The 19,489-nt window shown below is 54.6% G+C and overlaps 6 protein-coding genes across 6 annotated transcripts; 3 read left to right on the top strand and 3 right to left on the bottom strand.

Moving 5' to 3' along the window:
• Nucleotides 1-1,388: 1,388 nt before the first annotated feature.
• J7T55_003561 (uncharacterized protein) lies at nt 1,389-1,995 on the top strand (the record flags this gene model as incomplete). The annotated part of the gene is made up of 2 exons (XM_053143597.1): nt 1,389-1,410; nt 1,490-1,995. 2 exons carry the CDS (start codon nt 1,389-1,391, stop codon nt 1,993-1,995), a joined length of 528 nt encoding a protein of 175 aa, XP_052993810.1.
• A 480-nt stretch (nt 1,996-2,475) lies between these two features.
• On the bottom strand, nt 2,476-4,140 carry J7T55_003560 (uncharacterized protein; the record flags this gene model as incomplete). The annotated part of the gene is made up of 1 exon (XM_053143596.1): nt 2,476-4,140. The coding sequence occupies one exon, from the start codon at nt 4,138-4,140 to the stop codon at nt 2,476-2,478; it is 1,665 nt and encodes a 554-aa protein (XP_052993809.1).
• Nucleotides 4,141-7,728: 3,588 nt separating this feature from the next.
• Nucleotides 7,729-8,775, bottom strand: J7T55_003559 (60S ribosomal protein L4; the record flags this gene model as incomplete). Its single annotated transcript, XM_053143595.1, has 2 exons — nt 7,729-8,616; nt 8,686-8,775. The coding sequence occupies 2 exons, from the start codon at nt 8,773-8,775 to the stop codon at nt 7,729-7,731; spliced, it is 978 nt and encodes a 325-aa protein (XP_052993808.1).
• Nucleotides 8,776-8,896: 121 nt separating this feature from the next.
• J7T55_003558 (phosphatidylethanolamine-binding protein) lies at nt 8,897-10,556 on the top strand (the record flags this gene model as incomplete). The annotated part of the gene is made up of 3 exons (XM_053143594.1): nt 8,897-8,963; nt 9,210-9,698; nt 9,757-10,556. The coding sequence occupies 3 exons, from the start codon at nt 8,897-8,899 to the stop codon at nt 10,554-10,556; spliced, it is 1,356 nt and encodes a 451-aa protein (XP_052993807.1).
• A 2,231-nt stretch (nt 10,557-12,787) lies between these two features.
• J7T55_003557 (bZIP transcription factor) lies at nt 12,788-13,871 on the bottom strand (the record flags this gene model as incomplete). The annotated part of the gene is made up of 3 exons (XM_053143593.1): nt 12,788-12,909; nt 12,968-13,507; nt 13,565-13,871. The coding sequence occupies 3 exons, from the start codon at nt 13,869-13,871 to the stop codon at nt 12,788-12,790; spliced, it is 969 nt and encodes a 322-aa protein (XP_052993806.1).
• Nucleotides 13,872-18,281: 4,410 nt separating this feature from the next.
• J7T55_003556 (replication factor A protein 3) lies at nt 18,282-18,910 on the top strand (the record flags this gene model as incomplete). The annotated part of the gene is made up of 3 exons (XM_053143592.1): nt 18,282-18,431; nt 18,527-18,647; nt 18,834-18,910. The coding sequence occupies 3 exons, from the start codon at nt 18,282-18,284 to the stop codon at nt 18,908-18,910; spliced, it is 348 nt and encodes a 115-aa protein (XP_052993805.1).
• Nucleotides 18,911-19,489: the final 579 nt, after the last annotated feature.

Here is a 19,489-nt window from a genome sequence, read left to right as displayed (position 1 = left end):
GGTGATTTTGGGGACCGGCTCGACATTTTAGATCATATTACCAGACAAATTGGCAGATATGGGGTTGGGAGGGTATCCCGGGAGCGCATAGAACCATCTGGATCGCATGAAGATCTGGTTGATTATGGATGGATTCTATTGTGCATCAACAATTTCTAGACATGTTCTGAGGCCATGGCTTTGTTTTCCTGCTGAAGAAGCCGGGGGAAGTCAAGTGATGGCCTGTGCAGCTGTCATTTTCTTTCCTGTCCTGGTCTGCCTGACTTGTGTCGAGTGGTGTTACTTGCCCTTGATTGCTTCCCCAGACCCACTTGATCTTCCCCAGGTTTTACAGGGCTGAGATGTGTGGAGTCAGAGGCCCAGACACTGAAAGCAGCACCAGACGGTACTGTGTACCACCCCATGCTCACAGTGCCTGGCTCCACAGTAGCAGAATTTGTTGCTGTCTCGCCGATTTATTCCAACCCTAACCAGCGCACAATATTAAAAGCAGCTACATAGCTCAGGGGAAGAGTGAGTCAATTTGAATCTGACGAAATCTGTACCATCAAGTTTCTAACAACGTAATCAGGCGCCGGGCTCATAACCCGGAGGTCGCTGGATCGAAACCAGTTGTAGCTATCCAATTTCTTTTTGCTCCTTTTTGGCTTCTTTGGCAATGCTTGCCGATGCAGGCCCATTGCATTTTTTCCAAGTATTTGCACCCTTCCATACGCATAGTGATTCCTGTCTGTGAATTTCACATTCTGTCTCTGACCAAACCATGACTTACTGAAACCAGGCAGCAAGCATGTGACAGTCTTGTGTGTTGTGCCACCGAGCACTCCAGGCAGGGAGAAGGGCCAGGCCTTCATCTTGTAGAACAGAACAAGAATTATTGATTTTGAAAGGCGTAAACAACTAGCCCGTCATCAAGGGCACTGCTGATGTGAGTCAGCCATGGCACCCTGATGGGACACCTGATGCATTTTTCGGTGCCATTCTTGCCGTTTTAACTCCGGCCTAATCTATGCTGACCGGACTGACCGTTCAGATCCAACGCAACAGCATTTCATTCACAGGGAAGGTGGCTGGCCGCTGCTGCTGTGAACAGACAGGAATGAACCTTTGTAGACCTGGGCTGCCAGTGGCAGGGTTGAGGATGAAGTCAGATTTTGAGCCTCAAAGGTACTTACGCGCCTGCACAGGCGCGCTTGAGACAGGGAGCTCCTTGCATGCATGAGATCTGCGCGAGAAACTACCGTTTCAAGCCAGATACGTGCTGGGTTCTGTACAGTACCTACTGTGTACAGCGGGGTTTGCTCAAGCGCATTTGATATTTCGGGGCTCTTATCGATACCAAAATTTCCAAGTCTTCCCAAAAACATCACCTCTGACAGGGAAGCAAAATGGCAAAAACAAAGGGCAAAGGTATGCAATTCTCTTGAAAGCCCGAGATTGGCATCTTCAGAGGACGGCGGGAATTTTCATGTCTGACACAGACTCGCAGCGCCCTCCATCCACTCTCGCGCCGCCCGCCGAGCCACATCGCCCAGCATCAACACCGACAAGTCGCTGAAGGATGTCAAGCCACCGCCCGAGTCCGTCGACTTCCGCCCCTCCGTCCTCGGCATCCACCAGAACGCCGGCGTCACCAAGAAGAACAAGCGCGGCCGCAAGGCCGTGATGAGCACCAAGGCCAGGAAACGGCACGAGAGGGGCCTCGAGAGGGCCGAGGAGATTGTCGACAGGACGTCCACCAAGGTCAACAAGAGCAAGAAGTCAGCCTCGAATATCGCCGAACGAAAGAAGGGCTGGGAAGACATTAATGCGCAGGCGGTCGAGATCGCCGCCGCCAAGGCGGCCGGGGTGAACAAGTTCGCGGGACTGGCGGACGGTGACGACGAGGACGTCGAGGAACTCGATGATGAGATGTGGGAGGCTGAGAAGAGCACAACTGTGGTAGATGATGCGCCACCGCCGCCGCAAGACGACGACGACGAAGAGATTCTATGATCATACGCGGCATTTTGTTCTTGGGATTTACGACCAGGCGTTGGGGAACTGATACCAAATGCAATACAACATCGCTTTTTTGCACAAGGTTCTTGCAGGATATTGCTTTTCTCATCTGTCATTGCCTCGGCTGGCGGGTCAAAGCCAGCCCCTTACTTACCAACGTATCAAGTTCCGAGGTGTACGGGCATCCCTGAACTTCTACTGCAGATTTCGACGGGAACGGCTGACGTACGAAGCCGTATTGTCGGCTCAATGCTTACTCCCACATACGGCTCTACAATTGACACCAGCCACGGACACAGCAGCACGGTTCAGCTGACATTTTGCAATAGTCCATCTCGTAGTCTTGAATTGACGTCTCATTGAACAGCTAGCCAAGACATGGACATTCTAACAGAATGCTCACTTACGAAGATACCCTCTTCGACACAACGCCGCTCCCCGCCATTGCGCCTCCCTCCCGCCCCCGCCCACCAGCTAATAAGTCCTAGACCGGCCCCGGAGCCTCGGTATCTTGTCACGAGGTCTCCCCGTTATGAACCTTATTGCACTCTCGTCTCCCCAGCCCGCTCGCTCGTACATATCCATCCATTCCGAGCCCATGCTCGACACTGAACTCCCCGGGTGCGAACTATGCTGCGCTGATTCTGTGCCTGATGAGGGCAAGAAAGACGGTCGAGAGGAATTCGAACTTGGTGATGATACTGCTGTCGAGGCATCCCGAGTCTGCGGCAGCGATGGCGGATGTTGAGTGCTATCAGCTGTATAGTAGCCACTGTCACCTGGGCCCCTTCCTGTCATTTTCTGGACCCGCGCCTTCTGGCTTCGAATCCTCTCCACTGCGGGCGTGGCAGGACGCAGTTGGACAGGCTTCCGCTCTGTGTTCTGGAAATTCACCGCGGCGACATCAGCTGGCACTGATGGAGGCCGCTCAAAACAGTCTTCAGGCAATACGCCCGACAGATGGGTGGGGGGCTTCATCTCGGAAAGAAGAGTCGATAGGAGATCCAGCACATCAGGTCCCCCAACGAATGCGAATCGAGCCTGTACGCTATTCGGCGCCTCGGCAGCCCGGTCCTGAGGCCCAGCCTGGTCCCTGGACGTAGTGATACGAGCCGAGAGGCCGCGGAGGCTGTCCTGGAAGGCGGGCAGGAACAACTCATCGCGTGGCCCTACATAGGCGATGCCAAGGCCACCTTGGCGCTGATGGGAGGAGCTACTCTGTGGTGTCTGCTGCGGTACTGCGTCTCTCGGCGCCGTACCTCGCCGTGGTGTCGGCTCGTGCGAAGGCAGCTCCGCAGGTTCCACTTGTGACATTGTCGTTCGTGCCGAATGAAGAAGCATCCCATCCCTGCCAGACATATGCTGCGAATGTGGAGGTCGCGACGGTGTGTCAGAGGCCTGCTCAGCAGGAGGCCGATGTTGGTCACTTTGCACCTGAGGTGCTGGCCGCCTCACACGCAGAGGGCTCGGAGTCGCTGAACTACGGCGCAAGACACTCTCCCTCGGTCCTTGAGGAAAGACGGGCGGAGGAAACTGTTGGCGGACTCCAATGCCTGCTTCGCGCCGGATCTTCGGCTGGACAGGGCCGTAGTCTGCAGCTTGATTGAGCCGGTGAACACCAGGCTGTGCTGCTGGATTGCGGTTTGGGAGCTTGCGGCCCATTTGGTGATTCCGATCATCCTGGCTACTTTGATGGTGTCCTTCCCTGCCAAGATTTTGATGCGGTGGTTGGTCATGCGCTGCCTGCTGCTCCTGAATGGTGGTATTGATATTGTTGGCATTCGCGGACGAGTTCGAGGAGACGGTTTTGTCGGGCTGGGGACTCGAATCGGCAGTGCTATTATCACCATTGGCCTTCTCCAAGTTCATCTGGTGCTTGATTCCGGTGCAGTACAGCACTAGGTGGCACAGTAGAAAGAGAAACACGAGGTGTCCAGCCGTGATGCAAAATGCAACGACTATGCCGTAGGACGGCTTGCCCGAGGTGCTCAGAAGTGCCGTACAGACGATGACCACGAATACGACGAACACGAACGGGATCCATTTGTACGTGATATCAAAGACGACTTTGCGAGTCCGAGTCTTCTTGGCCATTTCGAATATATCTGGACTCATGTTAAAGAGGCCTCGACCGAACATGGCTTGGTGAGTATCGAGTTCCGCGATCAAGCCCGCGGCTCGAGGCTGTCTTCCCGTAACACACTTTATGTATCGCCGGGTGGCTCCTCTGCCACCCTCTCCTTTCATGTTGATTCCACACAGGGGAAATCTGCTACACGATGATAAGAAAGCGATGGAGTTCTGATTCTCGCAACGAGGTCTGAAACATCTTTGTTCTAGCGACAAGACAACACCGGGGGGAACAATACTGCATGTCTGAGATTGCAGTCAATTGATCAAAGATTAGATGATTATATTTTCTGCCATGATACTTCATTATAAAAACATAGGCTCCCCTCCATTCCGCCCTTGCTGAGGCAGCCACCTTGCATCCAGCTCGTAGACCTGGGGCGGGCTCATCGAATCTCGAGGGTACGGCCTGTGAGCTCTGTTGGGAGGCTGTACACCATCCCATTGACTGTTCCATGCACTAAATGACACGGGTGTTGCCGGAAGTTCGGCCGGCGCCGTTCTATTGATAACTGAAGGTACCCAGCTGGGGACCATTGATCTCCGCTTCTTCTTCGGGGTGGGCTGTCGATAGTATTCTTTAGGATATTCTTTAGGAGGTAGTGGTGGGGGCGTTGCTGAGAACCTCTGAGCGATTGACTGCCTTTTTTGTTTGGCTGTTTCCTTGATGCGTTTCCTTTTGATCCAGGCAAATATCACAATTCCTGCGACGGCAGCAACGCCGCCAACAGCGGACCCGGTGGCGATACCTATGGTCTTAGGGCGGTCTGATGAGGAAGTGTCCTTGTCGGAATCGGACACGTAGGTTGGCATGACCACTGTATACGTCGAGTCCGCCGATGACGAGGCAGGTGTAGTCCCGACAGAATCCGTCATGGTCGGTCCTGATTGTGAAGCTGATGTTGCGGTCGCCAATATCCCTGTCGATACCGGGGTCTCACTTTGCGTCAAGACACAAATCGAGTTCTCATTGCAAGAATATCCAAAGGGACAGCATTTGTCTGATCCGGAAGCATCTTGCCCGCAAGTCGGTAATGAGCCGCTCAAATTAATCGAGTGAACGGAACTGGTTGGATAGGCCGTGGCATTTTGTACGGCGAGAGAGCAGGTTATGGGCTCGATCGAGGAACATGTGCCGCCACCGGGACAACAAATCACGGCTGTCTTGTCAGCGAGAGGGATGCAACTCTCAGTTGATCTGCAGCAGAACTCGCTTGGAAGCCCATTGTCGCACTGGTTGTAGTTGGAGGGGCAAGAGTCTGAAGACGAGCGCGGATGTTGTCTCAAGGCCTTCAGGACTTCGCGGCGGCGTATTGCGGGTTGGATATCCAGAGGGACGATATGTGGAACAGATATTGTCGTTTCTCCGCCGACCAATGCGAAGATGGACTGTGGGTAGATGAGACAAATGAGAAGAAGATGAATAAGAAGGCCTGATGAATACATCGGGCCTACATGGTTTTGAATCTGAAATGTAGGAGAGCGTCGATCAACGGGGCCAGGGGTGACGGACGTTGAGAGCAGACGACGAGGTCAGGTCGCAAGGAAGGGGAAACGAGAAACGAAAAACAGGAACAGAAACAGCACCGGTAGGTGATATACTCAGGAACGGCCCCTTCCAGCCTTACCAAAAAGGACATGCGTGAGGGTGGCCGGACCGGGGCGGGACTGATATATCCTCCTTTCGAGGCCATCCGCTTGGCAGGCCGGTCGACGGCAAAGTGAAGAGCCTCTTTCTTCCCACGAGTCCCTCAAGGGCAGAAGGATTCCCAAGTGTGGAGAGGGCCCTGCCTAGAACACTCGAAGGCCAGAGTCCCACCTCTGGCCTTGTGCAGGCGCGCCGAACACAGTCCATGTCGATCAGACTGCCGCACAGCCAACAGGCCAGAAGTGGGAGGAGAGTCCTTGGAAGGGGAAGGGCGGAAGTGGATACATGCACAGTAGACCGATCCATGGCCTGCAAGGGCAATCCGCTCAAGATCTGTGCCGCGAGGGCGCTTACGAGGCGCCGCGCTTATTCGCCGCCATCGACCTTCCTTCACAGCCCCCAGGCCACCCAGATGGGCCAAAGCCTCTTCTAAATTAAGACGACTGTTGGGGTCCCTCAGTTTCAGGCCGGCAAAGCCCGTGGCAAAGTGGAAAACCGGTTCTGGGCCTGAAGAGCAGGTGCTTAATGGCGTGCCATGCAGCAGACAGATGCGTGTATAAACGTGTGAAGTGCTGAGCATGTGCACTCCACTCGTTATGCAGTGCATGCTCTGGCAGGGTGAGTTCGGGTTGCCCGGCAGGGTACTGTACTGTACTATAGTGTCAGTGGGGTCGACTTCACCCACACCTCCAAGTCTCCAAGTGGTTACTTCGCTCTACTTCGAAATTCAAATATGCTGCTCATTTCTCTTCCCAACGGATCATGATAATGCAGAAAGCAACTGAGACCATCAGACTGCATCCAAAGTGCCCAAGTCGTCACATGTCTTCCTCCGCCAGGCAGGATGCATCAGATCGCAGGACTTCAAACAAAATGGCGTTGCCTGCCTGGAAATCTGTCGCATATGCCTGCAGCAGGAAACCAAGTCCCACCGGAATAGATGCACTCGCACAGTGCTAATCATGAGAGGCGGTTTTCGTAGTCCTTCGCTGGACGGGTCGAGTTTTGCTTCCGTTGTGGGAATAGCAGCAGCACGGATCGAACTCCAGCAGCTCCTCCGGGGTCCTACAGTACCGAACCTAGGCAGTTCCGGGCCAAAGATCACCGTTTCCAAACGTGCCATACGCACGTGGCTGAGGCAAATTATTCTCTATGTGCTACAAAGGGCTTGTGAAGAGTCTCGCAGTTGCTTCTTGCCCTGCCGTGACAGGATGAAATGGTTCAATTGCATAAGAAGTCAGGGCGAGCAAGGTCCAGGAGGGTGATTTGACTCACTTGAGCCCTCCAGACCTTCACGATACGTACCGCACTTACTCCTCTCCCGATCTGACAGCGTCTTCTTCATTTTCTGCCCCAATGACCATTTTCTTCCTCCCTCGTGGCGGATGGCCTCCAAGCTTCCGCAGTCAGGAAAGGGAGGGGTAAGAGCTCGTATCCGTCAGCAGCTGGATATGGTGGGATCCTGTCGCGCAGAAATACTACCCGCGATTACAGCTGGCTTCACCTTGACTGGGGGCCATTTGAGAGTTCAGATCCCGAACAGAGCTGAGAAGGCATGAGGCTGGTTTAATCAAAGCAGCAGAATTGCTGCAGGCTAAAGAAGATATTCTCGACCTCTCAACGCTCAGCGAAAATGCCGTCTTCGCGCGAACCGGTCTATGAAGCTGCTGGTCTCGCATGGTTGGCCACGTCGAGCACTAGGAGCTTCGGATGGGCCTCATGCCGCTGCAAGCCCAGTGACAGGCGAAGGGGCCATATGCATTGCATTTGGCCTAGCCGTCCAGCTGCAAACCATTCCCAGGACGGGGCGGAGGAAGAGACAATGCTGCAGTGTTTTGAGAGACGATGCAGGCAACGTAGCAGGAGATGGCCGCATGAGGAATATATTGTCCTTAAAGTTCCTTCAGCTTGCGCACTCTGCGCGGGTGGTCTTACATCTCCAGAGCCGCTTATTGAATCACTGGCGATCCAATAGCCGGCCCCTTATCCCTTGTGCCATTGATGACGATACTGCTGACCAGATCACTCCGATGCATCTTCAAGATCTCCTTCAACGCACTGCGCTCCATCACTATTCGCCCTGCCTCCAGCAGGTTCTTGACATCCACGTCCTCCATCTCCATTGCCCTCCCGTGCTCCTGCGCCACCTCCAGGCTGGTAAACAGGTTAGGCCGCGGGTCTGTCGTCACGAACGTCGTGCTCCCGTGGTTCTTCCCCCACCGCAGGCCAGTCATGACGTCGCCCAGGTAGCGCGCCACAAAGCCGTCTTCCAATTCTCTGCTCAGCTTGCCATTCTGTGCGAGGGCAAGGAAATCCTCCGGGAGCGGCAGCTCGAGCCCGTCCTCGCACACGATGAGCTCCCCTCGTCTGTAACGGTAAGACAGCGCTGTGCGCCAGGCAAGGTCGTACACCTTGCGGTTGAGGCCGGTGCCGAAGTCGCGAGGGTGGGGGCCAAACGACTTTCCACCGCCCTTGCGCAGGGGTGACTGCTTGGTTCCGACACGCGCCTTTCCGGTTCCCTTTTGCCGGTATACTTTGCGATGCGAACCGTGTACTTCGTAACGGGTCTTGGCGTTGGCTGTGCCTTGGCGGGTGTTGTCTCCTTCGTATGTCACAGCCAAGTGGAGTATGTCCCGCCGTAGAGGCAAGTAGAGGTGCTTTGTGGAGTAAGATTCGAGGCCTCTGGGCTCGAGGCTGGGGAAGTTGTAGATGGTGACGGGCACTGTGGAAGGAGGGTTGAAGGGAACGAAGGCAGCAGGCTCGGCCGATGGTATCGTCAGGCCGGAAGGTGTTGTTGTTGTCGCCATTGTGCGCGACGCCATGTATGCTATTCCTGCCTGTATGCGCCATCAGCTTCATGTGCTCCCAAGTGATGAAGGCGCGTTCCCCATATCGATGCAACTTACAGCAGCTGGTTTTGTGCTGCGGCAGGGCTGTGAGGCCAGGCTCAGAGCCCTCATGGCCTCATTGAGGCCCCTGAAGCCCTTGCCAGACATCTTGCGGACACTAGCACCGAGCACGAGAGAATTTGACGAGAATGGCCGAGCTACAACGTTGTGCGTACGACAGTCGTCGCAAAGAGTGAAGTGGAAGCTGTCGATCTCGAAAAGATCCAAGATGGGCGGCGCGCACGGACCCAACTGCGCAGAGACGCTGCGGCGGCAGGCCGGCAGCTCGCCCGAGCGTGAGCCAGCGCCAGGGGTCCGAAATTTCTGAGAAGCCCAAGCTTCATGTGAGCTTCAACGTCGCGTGCCGGACTTGATGAACGTGCATGCAGCACGCTCAATGGTCCTCTGCTCCACAACAAAAATGTCGAGGTGTCAACAGGTGGCGCTGCCCCTGGCCCGCTGCCTGCGACAAGGCTTAGCAACACAGTCTGCTGCTCCCTCAATACATGCGGCAGCAGCACGATCATTTTCGAGCTCGGCAGGCCGTCGAGACCTCGAGACGACCACGACTTCTTCATCTACCTCTGGCGCCGATGCGCAATCGGCACAGGACCAGGCCAATGCCACCAAAGCGTCGAATCCATTAAGGGAGCAATGGCTGGATCCCAACACCACGACGCTATTGTGGGCAGAGAGGCGGCTGTTGAAGGAGGGCACAGAACCCATAGGATCACGAAGAAGGAGAGCGGCAGTACGGCAGTCGCCAAATATACCTTTCGAACAATTACCTTACCACTGCTTCCAAGAGGCCCGGAAAGTGCTAGCCGAGGATCGCGCAGAGAAGCTGGAGCAATTAAAGAAGACATCTGCCGAGGTCGCGAAGCTGGAACAGAGGTCGCCTGATGCGTATAGGGGCGGAGAACAATTCAAGCAAAAGAGCTTGGAATCGAAGCGCAGTCATCTGGAATATCTCAAAATTCAAGCCGACATCAACGACCCGGCTGTAAGGAGAAAATTCGAGGACGGCCTAGGTAAGCCGCGGTCTGGAAAGTGTCGATGATGTGATGGACACTGACATGTGCACTCTAGCGGACTTGAGCAAGCCTATTTACCGCCACTTTGCCCATGAGAAATGGCTTGGCATGTCCTACAAAATCCTCGCCCAACGAGTGCAGCAATTCCACATTGTTCCGGATGTCCTGCCACGGTTCGAGCCCAAGATGGACGTGCAACTCTCCTTCCACGGCTACAAGGTCACTCCGGGTGAAACAGTCGACTCCCTGGTCTCCGAGGCACCCCCCAACCTACGCGTGCAGACGTTCGATAATAAGGAGCGGCTCGTGAGCGTAGTCGTGCTGGATAGCGACGTGCCAGACCCCGAGAAGGACGCCTTCGGCCCGCGCTTGCACTTCATGGCCGCAAACGTGCCTCTCAACTACCTCACCAAGAACATCTCTCTGAGCCGCCTCTCCGGCAACAAGGAGCATCTTGCCGTTCCCTGGCTCCCACCGACGAGCCAGGAAGGTGCGCCGTACCACCGGCTCTCGGTGTGGCTCCTGGAGCAGCACGAGGGCCAGAAGCTGGACGTCGAGAAGCTGAAGGAGGCCTACTCCAAGCGGGACGGCTTCAACCTGCGGAGCTTCCGCGGCGAGCACAAGGCGAAGCCGTTCGGGTTCAACATGTTTCGGGCCGAGTGGGACGAGGGCACGGCCAAGGTCATGGAGAGGCACGGCATCCCCGGCGCCGACGTCGTGTTCAGGCGGAAGAGGGTGCACAGCCTCAAGCCCCCGAAGAAGGCGAGAGGCTGGGAGGCGAAGAGACAGGGCCCCAAGTACAGGCAACTCTGGAAGTACACCAAGAGGATCGGGCGCATGTCTGGAGGCACGTAGAGTACATTTGCACCTGGATTATTGGAGCCTTGCCGAGCTGTTGCGGGGGGCCATTGTACCATATTGTCAAATCTACGTTACCCCATTGGATGCCCGATATGTGTGATTCCTCAGATTCCTGGTCGGCTCTTCTGTCCCGCAAATATTGTGATTGCTCTGACTTCCCATCAAAATTGTGTCTGTGTGGATTCCGAGCGTCTCTTTCCCTAGGACAACAATTCCATCTACTGCTAACTGGTAAGTAGGTGGCTCATTGCCAATACTGGAAATATAGCGAGTCAACGGAAATAGTTAAGCACCAGGCGCTGTTTGCAATGGTGGACGCAAAGTATAAGCGCACATGAGATCGTTAGAACATTCAGATTACCATCCTCGGTTAGAACGTTTATACCAATTCAAAGCGAAGACCCAGGACTGGGTACGTGCCGAGCCTGTTGCTGGTGTATATACTATTCGGGTATAACTGCACCGTGGGTAGGCACCCGAGGGCGGCATCAAAAAAGCCTTTGGAAACTGGGTATTAAGATGGCGGTGAGTAGGAAAGATACATGAGCCGAAGTACCGGTGCCCTTTACAACGCAAATGGGATAATATGTCACATTGGGTAGCAAGAGGAATACTCAACCGCTCCCAAGACTGAGCCTGGGATAATTTGAGCAAAGCAAGAGATCATGCGTGGTAGCTATTCGCGCCACAAAGTACTCCCCACTCGATCGAGATCACGAGGGAGAGAAACAGAGCGCCGGCAAAGATCTGCGCCCGCAACATAATCTAAGCACACTTGACATTTTGGCCCCCTTCCTCCCTACCGGCAGTTCACGCACACGCCTACCTACTCGGCCGAGCCGGTGCTCTCACCCGGGCCCCGGCTCCGGATGACGGGGCGATCAATAAGATCGACTGTTTCGGTCAGCATCCAATTGTTGAACAAAAGGGCAAAAAACATGCGGAACGACGAAATCGTGCATGGAGCAGACACGGCATTCTCATGCAGAGGACCGGCACACGATAAACAAGGGGAGATGGATACCAATGAACACAGGGGCGGGATATGTGTGAGGTTGCCCACATGCGGTGATCGTCCAACCACCAGGGGACTTGATATCCCATTTGCCCAACAGGGTGGCAAGGGTGGTGGCCCGCCATGCAGCTTGGAAGCTACGTACGTCATACAGCCGCACCCATTGATTCCTGGGAAACCGCTTGGTGAATATCTGTGATATTGTAACAACCTGCGATGCGGATTTTTATATTTCCTTCTCTTTTCTCTATTTCTCAATTCTAACTTCGTCAAGCTTTGCCACTTTGTTTCCCTATTTTTGCGCTATCAGTTTTGACATGTTTGCTCCCGTCATTTGTAATTGCTGGCGCAAGCCCGCAGCCTCTCGAACAATCGCACCCCCCCCCCTCCAAAAAAAAAACCCTCCACCTATTTGATTATGACGAAGTGAAGGCCTCAACACCCTGCGGCAGCCTCCAGTGCCTACCACAGTCACAAGATCTGCACACATGACGACATTTTTCGGTCAGGCCTTTGTTAGCATTTGAGGTAGCTAAATCCTGTGATGTCTGACTCCCAACTCCTACAAGACGCCGTGATCCCTTCCCTCTCGTCGTCACTCATAACAGTTCCCCTTGAAACCCAATGCTCGTGCTGTTACCTGGGAGGAATTTGCCTGTGCCACCCGGTATGACTACGAACTATTACAGCCGCTGCTCATATGGGACAAAACTAATGTGTGCTCTGCACCATCTTAGCACCAGCCAACGGAATCAAGCCGGCCTCGAGGGCTTGCACGTGGCTTGGACGCCATGAAGCACACTTGCTCTCGACATGACTGGCTGTCGTCTCCCCTCCGGTCCAAGTGCAGCTTTTGGTACCGGATCTTCCCCGCCACTCAATGCATTGGTCGGTTATCGCACCCAACAAACCGGCCTTGTAATCATCGGAGGTGTATTCCCAGCCGGGGTATCAGCAGCAACTCAGCACTGGCGTCAATTGATCCCTAACATCGTCTTCTCTGACAAGACGACCAACAATGCTTGCGAAGGGACCGAGGCCCACTCAAAACTCTCTTCCTCACTAGAGATGGAGCAGGTTTTTTGAGTATCAATACGTAATCAAATCGACCATTAGGTGTGTCGCGGGCTTCCACCGCTCCGTCGCCGACTGACGACGCTGTACGGGCCATGTCGAGGCTCGGCAGGCTCTGTTGAACGCGGTCTCATTCTCACTCGTTAGTCCAGCCCATGTGGTCGAGATTGATCAAGGATTCCTCCTTGACCTTCGGCGATACAGAAGACATCGGCAATGCAGGGTCTATTGGAGGTGTTGTATCGATTGAAGAATGGCCTGTCTTGCATCAGGAATGTGGTCTTGATATCTCTTCATCTTGCGATTGAATGCTTACCCTGAGAATAGGATGTGCTCTCCCGGCGCGAGGATGGGCCAAGATCGACCATGGTGCTTCCAGAGACGTTTCCGCTGTTCCGATGTTGGCCTTGAGGCAGATAGACCGAGAGTGGATTGGCCATCGAGAACATGCTGGGACCAGTAGTCTGCACGATTCTTCTAGCTTGGTTGTTCAGCCACTCGCTGATGTTGGGATCATTGCAGTCCGCGTGGCTCATTAGCATGCTTTTTGTCTGGTTGAGCTCATTGACCAGGCCACGGTGCTCCAAGCGGAGCTCCATGTTGTGGCGCTCTAAATGAGACTTGTTGTATTCCAGTTCATGCACCCATTTCTTCTTCTTCTCCCGACACTTGCTGGCTGCGATTCGATTCTTCTCAAGAAACTTCTTGCGCTTTTCCGTCGACTCGTCTTCTTCTTCTTCGTCCTCATCTTCCGATTCTTGCTTGACGGGCTTGGACTGTTTCTGGCGGGCTTTCTTCCTTGGAGGCTCTGAGGACTCAGGTGCAGATTTTCGTGCCGAAGATGTGGCATGAGTGTCTTGCAGTGAGGCAATTGAGTTAGTGCTTGATTTTGTGCTGATCGACCCTCGCGCACCAAAGGAAGTCGGTGTCAGTGGCTCCGCAGCCTTGCTCCGTGTCGACATAGCTCCTTGATTTGCGAGGAGACTGGGGTCGCAAACTTGGTCACCGTATGAGATGTCCTGGAAAGGCATCACGGGAGACTGACCCAGGGAAGAACGGGGGCTCGGGAGGATGGAGGCGTTCATCGTCGAGTACATTTGGCTTGACGTAGACAGAAGCTCTGTTGGTGCCACAATGACACCGTCTTCAAGACTGTCAGGGTATGAGTTGATGCCGTCTAAATCGAGGAGGTCACTGGTGAAGTGAGAGGGGTCTTCCATGCCGCGTACAAGGCCTTGGCAGCCGATTTCTCGCCCTAGGCGATCTCGAAGCCTGTCGTGCTTCCCAATTGACCGGGGGGAGCAAGAAGATACCTCCGGATAAGCAGGCAAGAACAGGTATTTGGTGGCTGATACTGGGGTTTTATGACAGCCTAACTAGGTGTGTTGAGGTCCTGACCGGTGTCAAGCATTCGCCGGAAGGTCGTCGCGGAGGTGTTGTCGCGGGGGGGGTTGCAAGCACACCACGGCGGGCAGATCTGGACGGCCAGCGGCGCAGGATGACGTTGGTATGATAAAACACCAGCCTGTTCTGCCGCGCAAAGAGGCCACAGAAATACCTGGAGATCTGCTCGAGTACGGGGATGTCAACCACGGACTTCTCAATCACTGAAGAACGTGATGACGGCTTTCCGGAAACGGATACTGGGATCGAAATTAAACAGCAACAGGTGCAAATTGGAACAAGTTGCTGTGGCCTGCGAATTGACTGGTCTGCACCAGGGTTGGCGATGAGCCCCACAATCGAAACGGGGTTTCGGCGTCTTGCCTAAGGCGTCGCGAGGAGATGGTGAGTGTCCTGGGGGGAAGCTGGGTCCTGAGCCAGGAATGGGTGGCTTGCTGGGGTGAGATGCTGAGCCCGAGTGGTGCGAACGCAGTCCTGGTGTTGCCGGTGATTATCGGCCACTTGAACGACTGTGTGCTACAATGGAAACTTTGGCTCAAGTCGATGAGGTTCGTATGCACACTGCTGCGGCTGGCGAAGCTGATGTACCCTGTAGGAGGACCGCGATCTGTGACCGGCTTCCTAAGGCAGTCGCAGGCTGAAGGTCAGGACCAAAAGCTCCGGAGGCGACCTGGAACGCGACTCCCAGGGGGGGAAATAGGACTAAGAGGCGATTGAAGAAGGCACAAACGCCGCGCGATTGTTATCAAATTCAGCAACAGAGCCCCATGAAGATTTAGAGAGCGGTAGCTGCTGCGTGGTTGGTGCTATTGCTGCTACTGCTGCTTTCGCGTCGTGTTAGGTGAAAGCACAAACAAGCTCGGCAGGTTGTTGGTGTGCGTTGGCCGTTGTCTTGCAGTATGTGTAACGGCGTGTGAGGATGTGCGGATGTATGTACTCATGTGCCTAGGTGCGTATGCATGCAATTGACAAGTTTTGAAAATAGGTAGTTGAAGATGGTCACTCAGAAAGTCAAAAGTATCAAAACCCAACAGGCTTGGTTAAGCCTGGGTAGAGTGAAGGGAGTGGGCGGGCGGATGGATACCAAGATATGGCAATGTACTTCACTGTCCGTATGCTATGACGCGGACGGTGTGCTGCAGGGGGGACAGAGGGGCGTAGATTCTCTTTGCTAGTCAGATGTATGGACGGCTGAGGATGACAACCAGTTCCTAGGTCCGCGCAGGTGGCAGGATCTTGTTTACGACCGGTCCAGATTGATGGGGATGTGGTTTCAATGACAGAGGCCGGGTATCCGAAGTTGCAAGGACTGGGGAGAAGAAGGCAAAAGTGGACCAGGTGTGAAGCTCTGCTCCCGAGCAGCAAGACACTGGTAGTCAGTCAAGCTCCCAGGCTGATAATGGAAGCCGATGTGCCCTCCCTCTGCCCTCTCTCTCCCTCTCTCCTGCTCTCTCTCCCTCCCTCTCGCTCTCTCTCGAAGCTACCACGGGTCCCACTCGGCCCAGGGGCGGGGTCCAAGTTGTCCAAAGCTTGGAGCTTTCCGTTGAGGCACATCCCGTGTCCGTGCTCTAAACACAAGGGTAGCAGGCTTCAGTTGAAGGTACCTTGAGAGTACATAGCCTGTCGCCCAGGAACACGCCTGGGGCTCGTGACTGACTATGTACCGGGGTAGCAACGGCTAGAGCAAGCCAGCCCATGCGAGAAGAGAGCCTTTGTTACTAGGCAGACCCAGAGCGAGCTACGAATGGATGAAAATCTCCTCGGAGAAGAGCAGGCAGGTCGCCCTAGCAGCTGAGAACAAGCCCCGCCAATTTTGGGAATGCTGTGTGCTGTGGTGGAAGAGACAAGAGACAAGGTTGATTGGGTTGCTTGGGGTTGGTTACATGGGATTGGAGGTGTCCCGATCGGGTGCGCCTTCCACCCAGTTGCCCAGTCCCTTTTCCAACTTTTCGGCAGCTACGGACCAAAAGCTCCTGGCTGTGCCCCAACCGCCTCCTGCCTAGGTGAGCAGATTGTACAAGGGTTGATTGGTACGTAATTGCTTGGAAGGAGAGAGGCAATCTTGTCCAAATCGGAACAGCAGCTTCACCAGTGACTATGGACGCCTACTGCAGCAGTTATAGGCACTGATTGAGCTTGCGAATAAAAACATTTCCGGACAGGGAGCGGGAGCAGGGGGGGGGTGGTGGTGGTGGGTGCCGTCGGGCCTGTGAGCAGCCAGTCGAAATTGGATGACGGGACAGGGCAGAACGTCAAGCGAAAGTATAAAAGTTTAAGTTCCTGGGTGAGCATCTCCCCAAGCAAAAACATGATGGGAATCTTGGAGATTCCCATGTTCGCCAAAAGACAGGAGAGTTGCCACCTACCCTTCCTGCTCAAGCCGGATCCTGGCAGCCGCCACCCCTTCAAATCTCATCCAGGCCTCATCTTAGTATTAGCGGATTAACTAGTCGGTGTCCTAGCTTATTCTTCAAGGTTCAAGGGCATCTGCCCCAGAGGAATGTGCGGCGACAATAGACAAATAGGAGCCAGTTGCGCATGGGTCGGTAAGCCCGCGATATTTTCTTGCAACCCTTGGAGTCTGGCCAGTTTTCACACTTGACAAAAACCTGGGTAAAAACTGGACCGACAGCACTGCATCGTCAACTGCGTCGTGTATCGATACCTGGTATGATGTGTAACGCGATGTGCAGATTTTTCACGTGAGACAGCCACCCCAGACGAGGTTCTGTAGGTGATTCGTGGGCGACAGAGGCCGGGATGATTCGGTAGATCCCACTCTAAGTACGGCATTGTAGCAGTAGTCAGTCACTTACTTACAGCTAACAATGCGTCCGCCATTTTTCGGGAATGACGTAATAGCAGGTCGAGAACGGGTCTGAGGTGTGATGACGTTCTGGGCAGAGATGCAGAGAAAAGGCCGAGAAGACATTGATAGCACTACGATGCTGGATGCGGGAAGATCAGAGGGGGGAGGGGTCCGGTCTGCCCGTCTGGCTCGTATACCAGAGGGAGTTGACTATGCACAGGTGCTGAGCGCGGCACAACTGCGCGTAGTGGTACTGAGTTTGGTGTAGACATTATTCAGGAACAGGTCAAGACCCCCCCCCCTCCCGGTGGCAAATTCGTGCGCAGGGTCCTTGTCGCCTGTCAGAAAAAGAAAGAAGAGGGACTAAACCATCAATTTCTGTCAACCTCTGCTCCCGGTCGCCTGGTAGCCCTCGAGCTCTTGGGAGCATCCTGCCCAGGCCCCCCTAGCTTCCCGATCTCCCGCTCGCCTGCTGTCTGCCCGCCTGAGCCTGGAGTGGGGCTCACCCAGGCACCTACAGCACCTGGGCAGGCAGTCTTGAGCCTCAAAATATCTGATATCAGACCAGACCTTGAGCCTGTTCGGGCTGTCAGGGCTTCCCTCTCACAGACGTCGCTCCTTGAGGCGTTAGAGTGCTCAATTGCACACAGACAGTTCTGTAGCTCTCGTCAAATCTCATATCAACTTCCCGCATGTAGATGTACATTATGAGTATCACGAGACAGGGCTCAAAATCTCAAATATGATAAAATTAATGTGTGTAATGTGATTCACCCGGCGAGCCTGACAGCCTGATGCACCGAGGACGGGATCTTGGTGAAGTGAACCGTCGACCAGAATGTAGGTTGAGTCAATGAGTTGAGTCGAGCTGACCCCACACCCAACCAAAACGCGTCCCCGGTGGGGCGTCCCTGGCTTGGAAGTCGCGTCCAGGCCCCCGGCCCCCAGGGCCAAGCTAGCTGCCCTGTGATCCCACCCTCCCGCTTCTCAAAACCATCACTCTCCCATCACCACATAGTCATAATCTGCAGCCACATCAAACAACTTCCTCGCTCTCGGCTGAGATCTGACACGGCCGAGATCAATTTTGGATCCTACCACAACATCCCATCCACCCTCCATCTCGACCTCGAGGTCCCGCTCTCCCCGGTCCCACGTGTGTTGAACAGCACTGGCGCGTTGCTGCTCTTTGGCTCTAAGCCGAATCTGGACGGCCGAAGCAATCAATCTAATCCATCTTGAGGACCTTCACCTCAACTCGGAATCTGGACTGCTAACAGACTGCCTGTCATTACCACACACCACCTTTTCACAGGCAGTTGTACTGCAGATTTCAACTCGGCCTTGTCGCCAAGCCCGGGACTTTTGGAAGTTCTAGATCCCATCCAGTGCCGCCATCACGAGCCACCGGTTCACCATGGAGTCCCAATCCACACCTCGCATCACTGCCCCCTACCTCGACGCCTACCAAGGCCGCAATGTCATAGTCGTCGGTCGCGTCGTCCAGCTTCGAGGGGAGGCCGCAGTCATTGACGCGGACGGGAACATCACTGCCCACCTGAATCGTGTAAGTGACGATCTCTTCCAACTTTTGTGCCATCCCAAACAACCAAAGTCATGCGGCTTCCCATCTTGTTCACTCGGCCCTCCCCACTGATACAGGAAATCCCGACCATGCAGGAAGCCCACCTTTCCAACGGAAACGCCGTACAGATCATCGGCAAGGTCAATCCAGACCTGTCCATCCGGGCGTTAAGCTCACTGGACCTTGGTGCTGGCGTCGGTACGTCTCCCTGCAGCTAGTTCTTCCCCGGGACGGAAACCTCTTCCTTAGCCCTCCTTTTCTTCCTGATCTGGTAACCCATGCAGTCCATATCATGGATCATGGGCCGCATGTGGACCCTTCTATCACACTTTCATCACGTGATGACCTGCATCATGATCAAGTCGCGCTGACGTCAAACCGTAGACTTGAACGTCTATCAGCACGTGGTAGATGTCTCCCAGAAGCATGACCAGCTCTTCGGCGCGGGCTCCACCCACTGAAATCCGAGTAAACGTAGCAGGGGCTCGTCTCGGCCGGGCCATCCGATTCTGCGTCCCAATGACAGCCTTGCCAAGCCCCGAGGCTGACCAGGAGGGTCAACAGGTATGTTGGATGTAACCTAGAGGGTGGCATGAGTAGGCTCGATCTCAGCTGCGAGTTGAAAGCGCCGTTGTCATCAATAAGACCACACCAGAGACCACAACAACCTTTCCCAGTCATTTTTGCACCGGATGACCTGTTTTCAAAACTGGATGTCCAACCTGTTGGAGCCTCGCCAGCACGAACCGGACAACGAGAGAGCCTATGCCTGGAAGGATCGGTCCAACCAAGAGGAACGTAGCCATTGGACCCTCGCCGGAGCCGTCGAGCTGCATCTTCGGTAGTATCACCAAGAAAATCAAAGGGGTTGGAGTCGCCTGGTTGGCTATGGATGACTTTAGACGATGGCGTCTTGTTTGCAACACAGACCCAGACATGGCACTCCCGGGTGATGAGAGATGACACCCTGCTCAGGCCAAAATTCCCCAAAACAGCTGAGCTGGGCCTTGAGATGCCTATTCAAATGGCATAGTGTGTTC

This window comes from Diaporthe amygdali, assembly GCF_026229845.1.
Source record: "Diaporthe amygdali strain CAA958 chromosome Unknown NODE_14_length_1008325_cov_65_372321, whole genome shotgun sequence".
Classification (NCBI taxonomy): Eukaryota; Fungi; Ascomycota; class Sordariomycetes; order Diaporthales; family Diaporthaceae; genus Diaporthe; species Diaporthe amygdali.
This window is presented reverse-complemented; position numbering and strand designations above follow the sequence as displayed.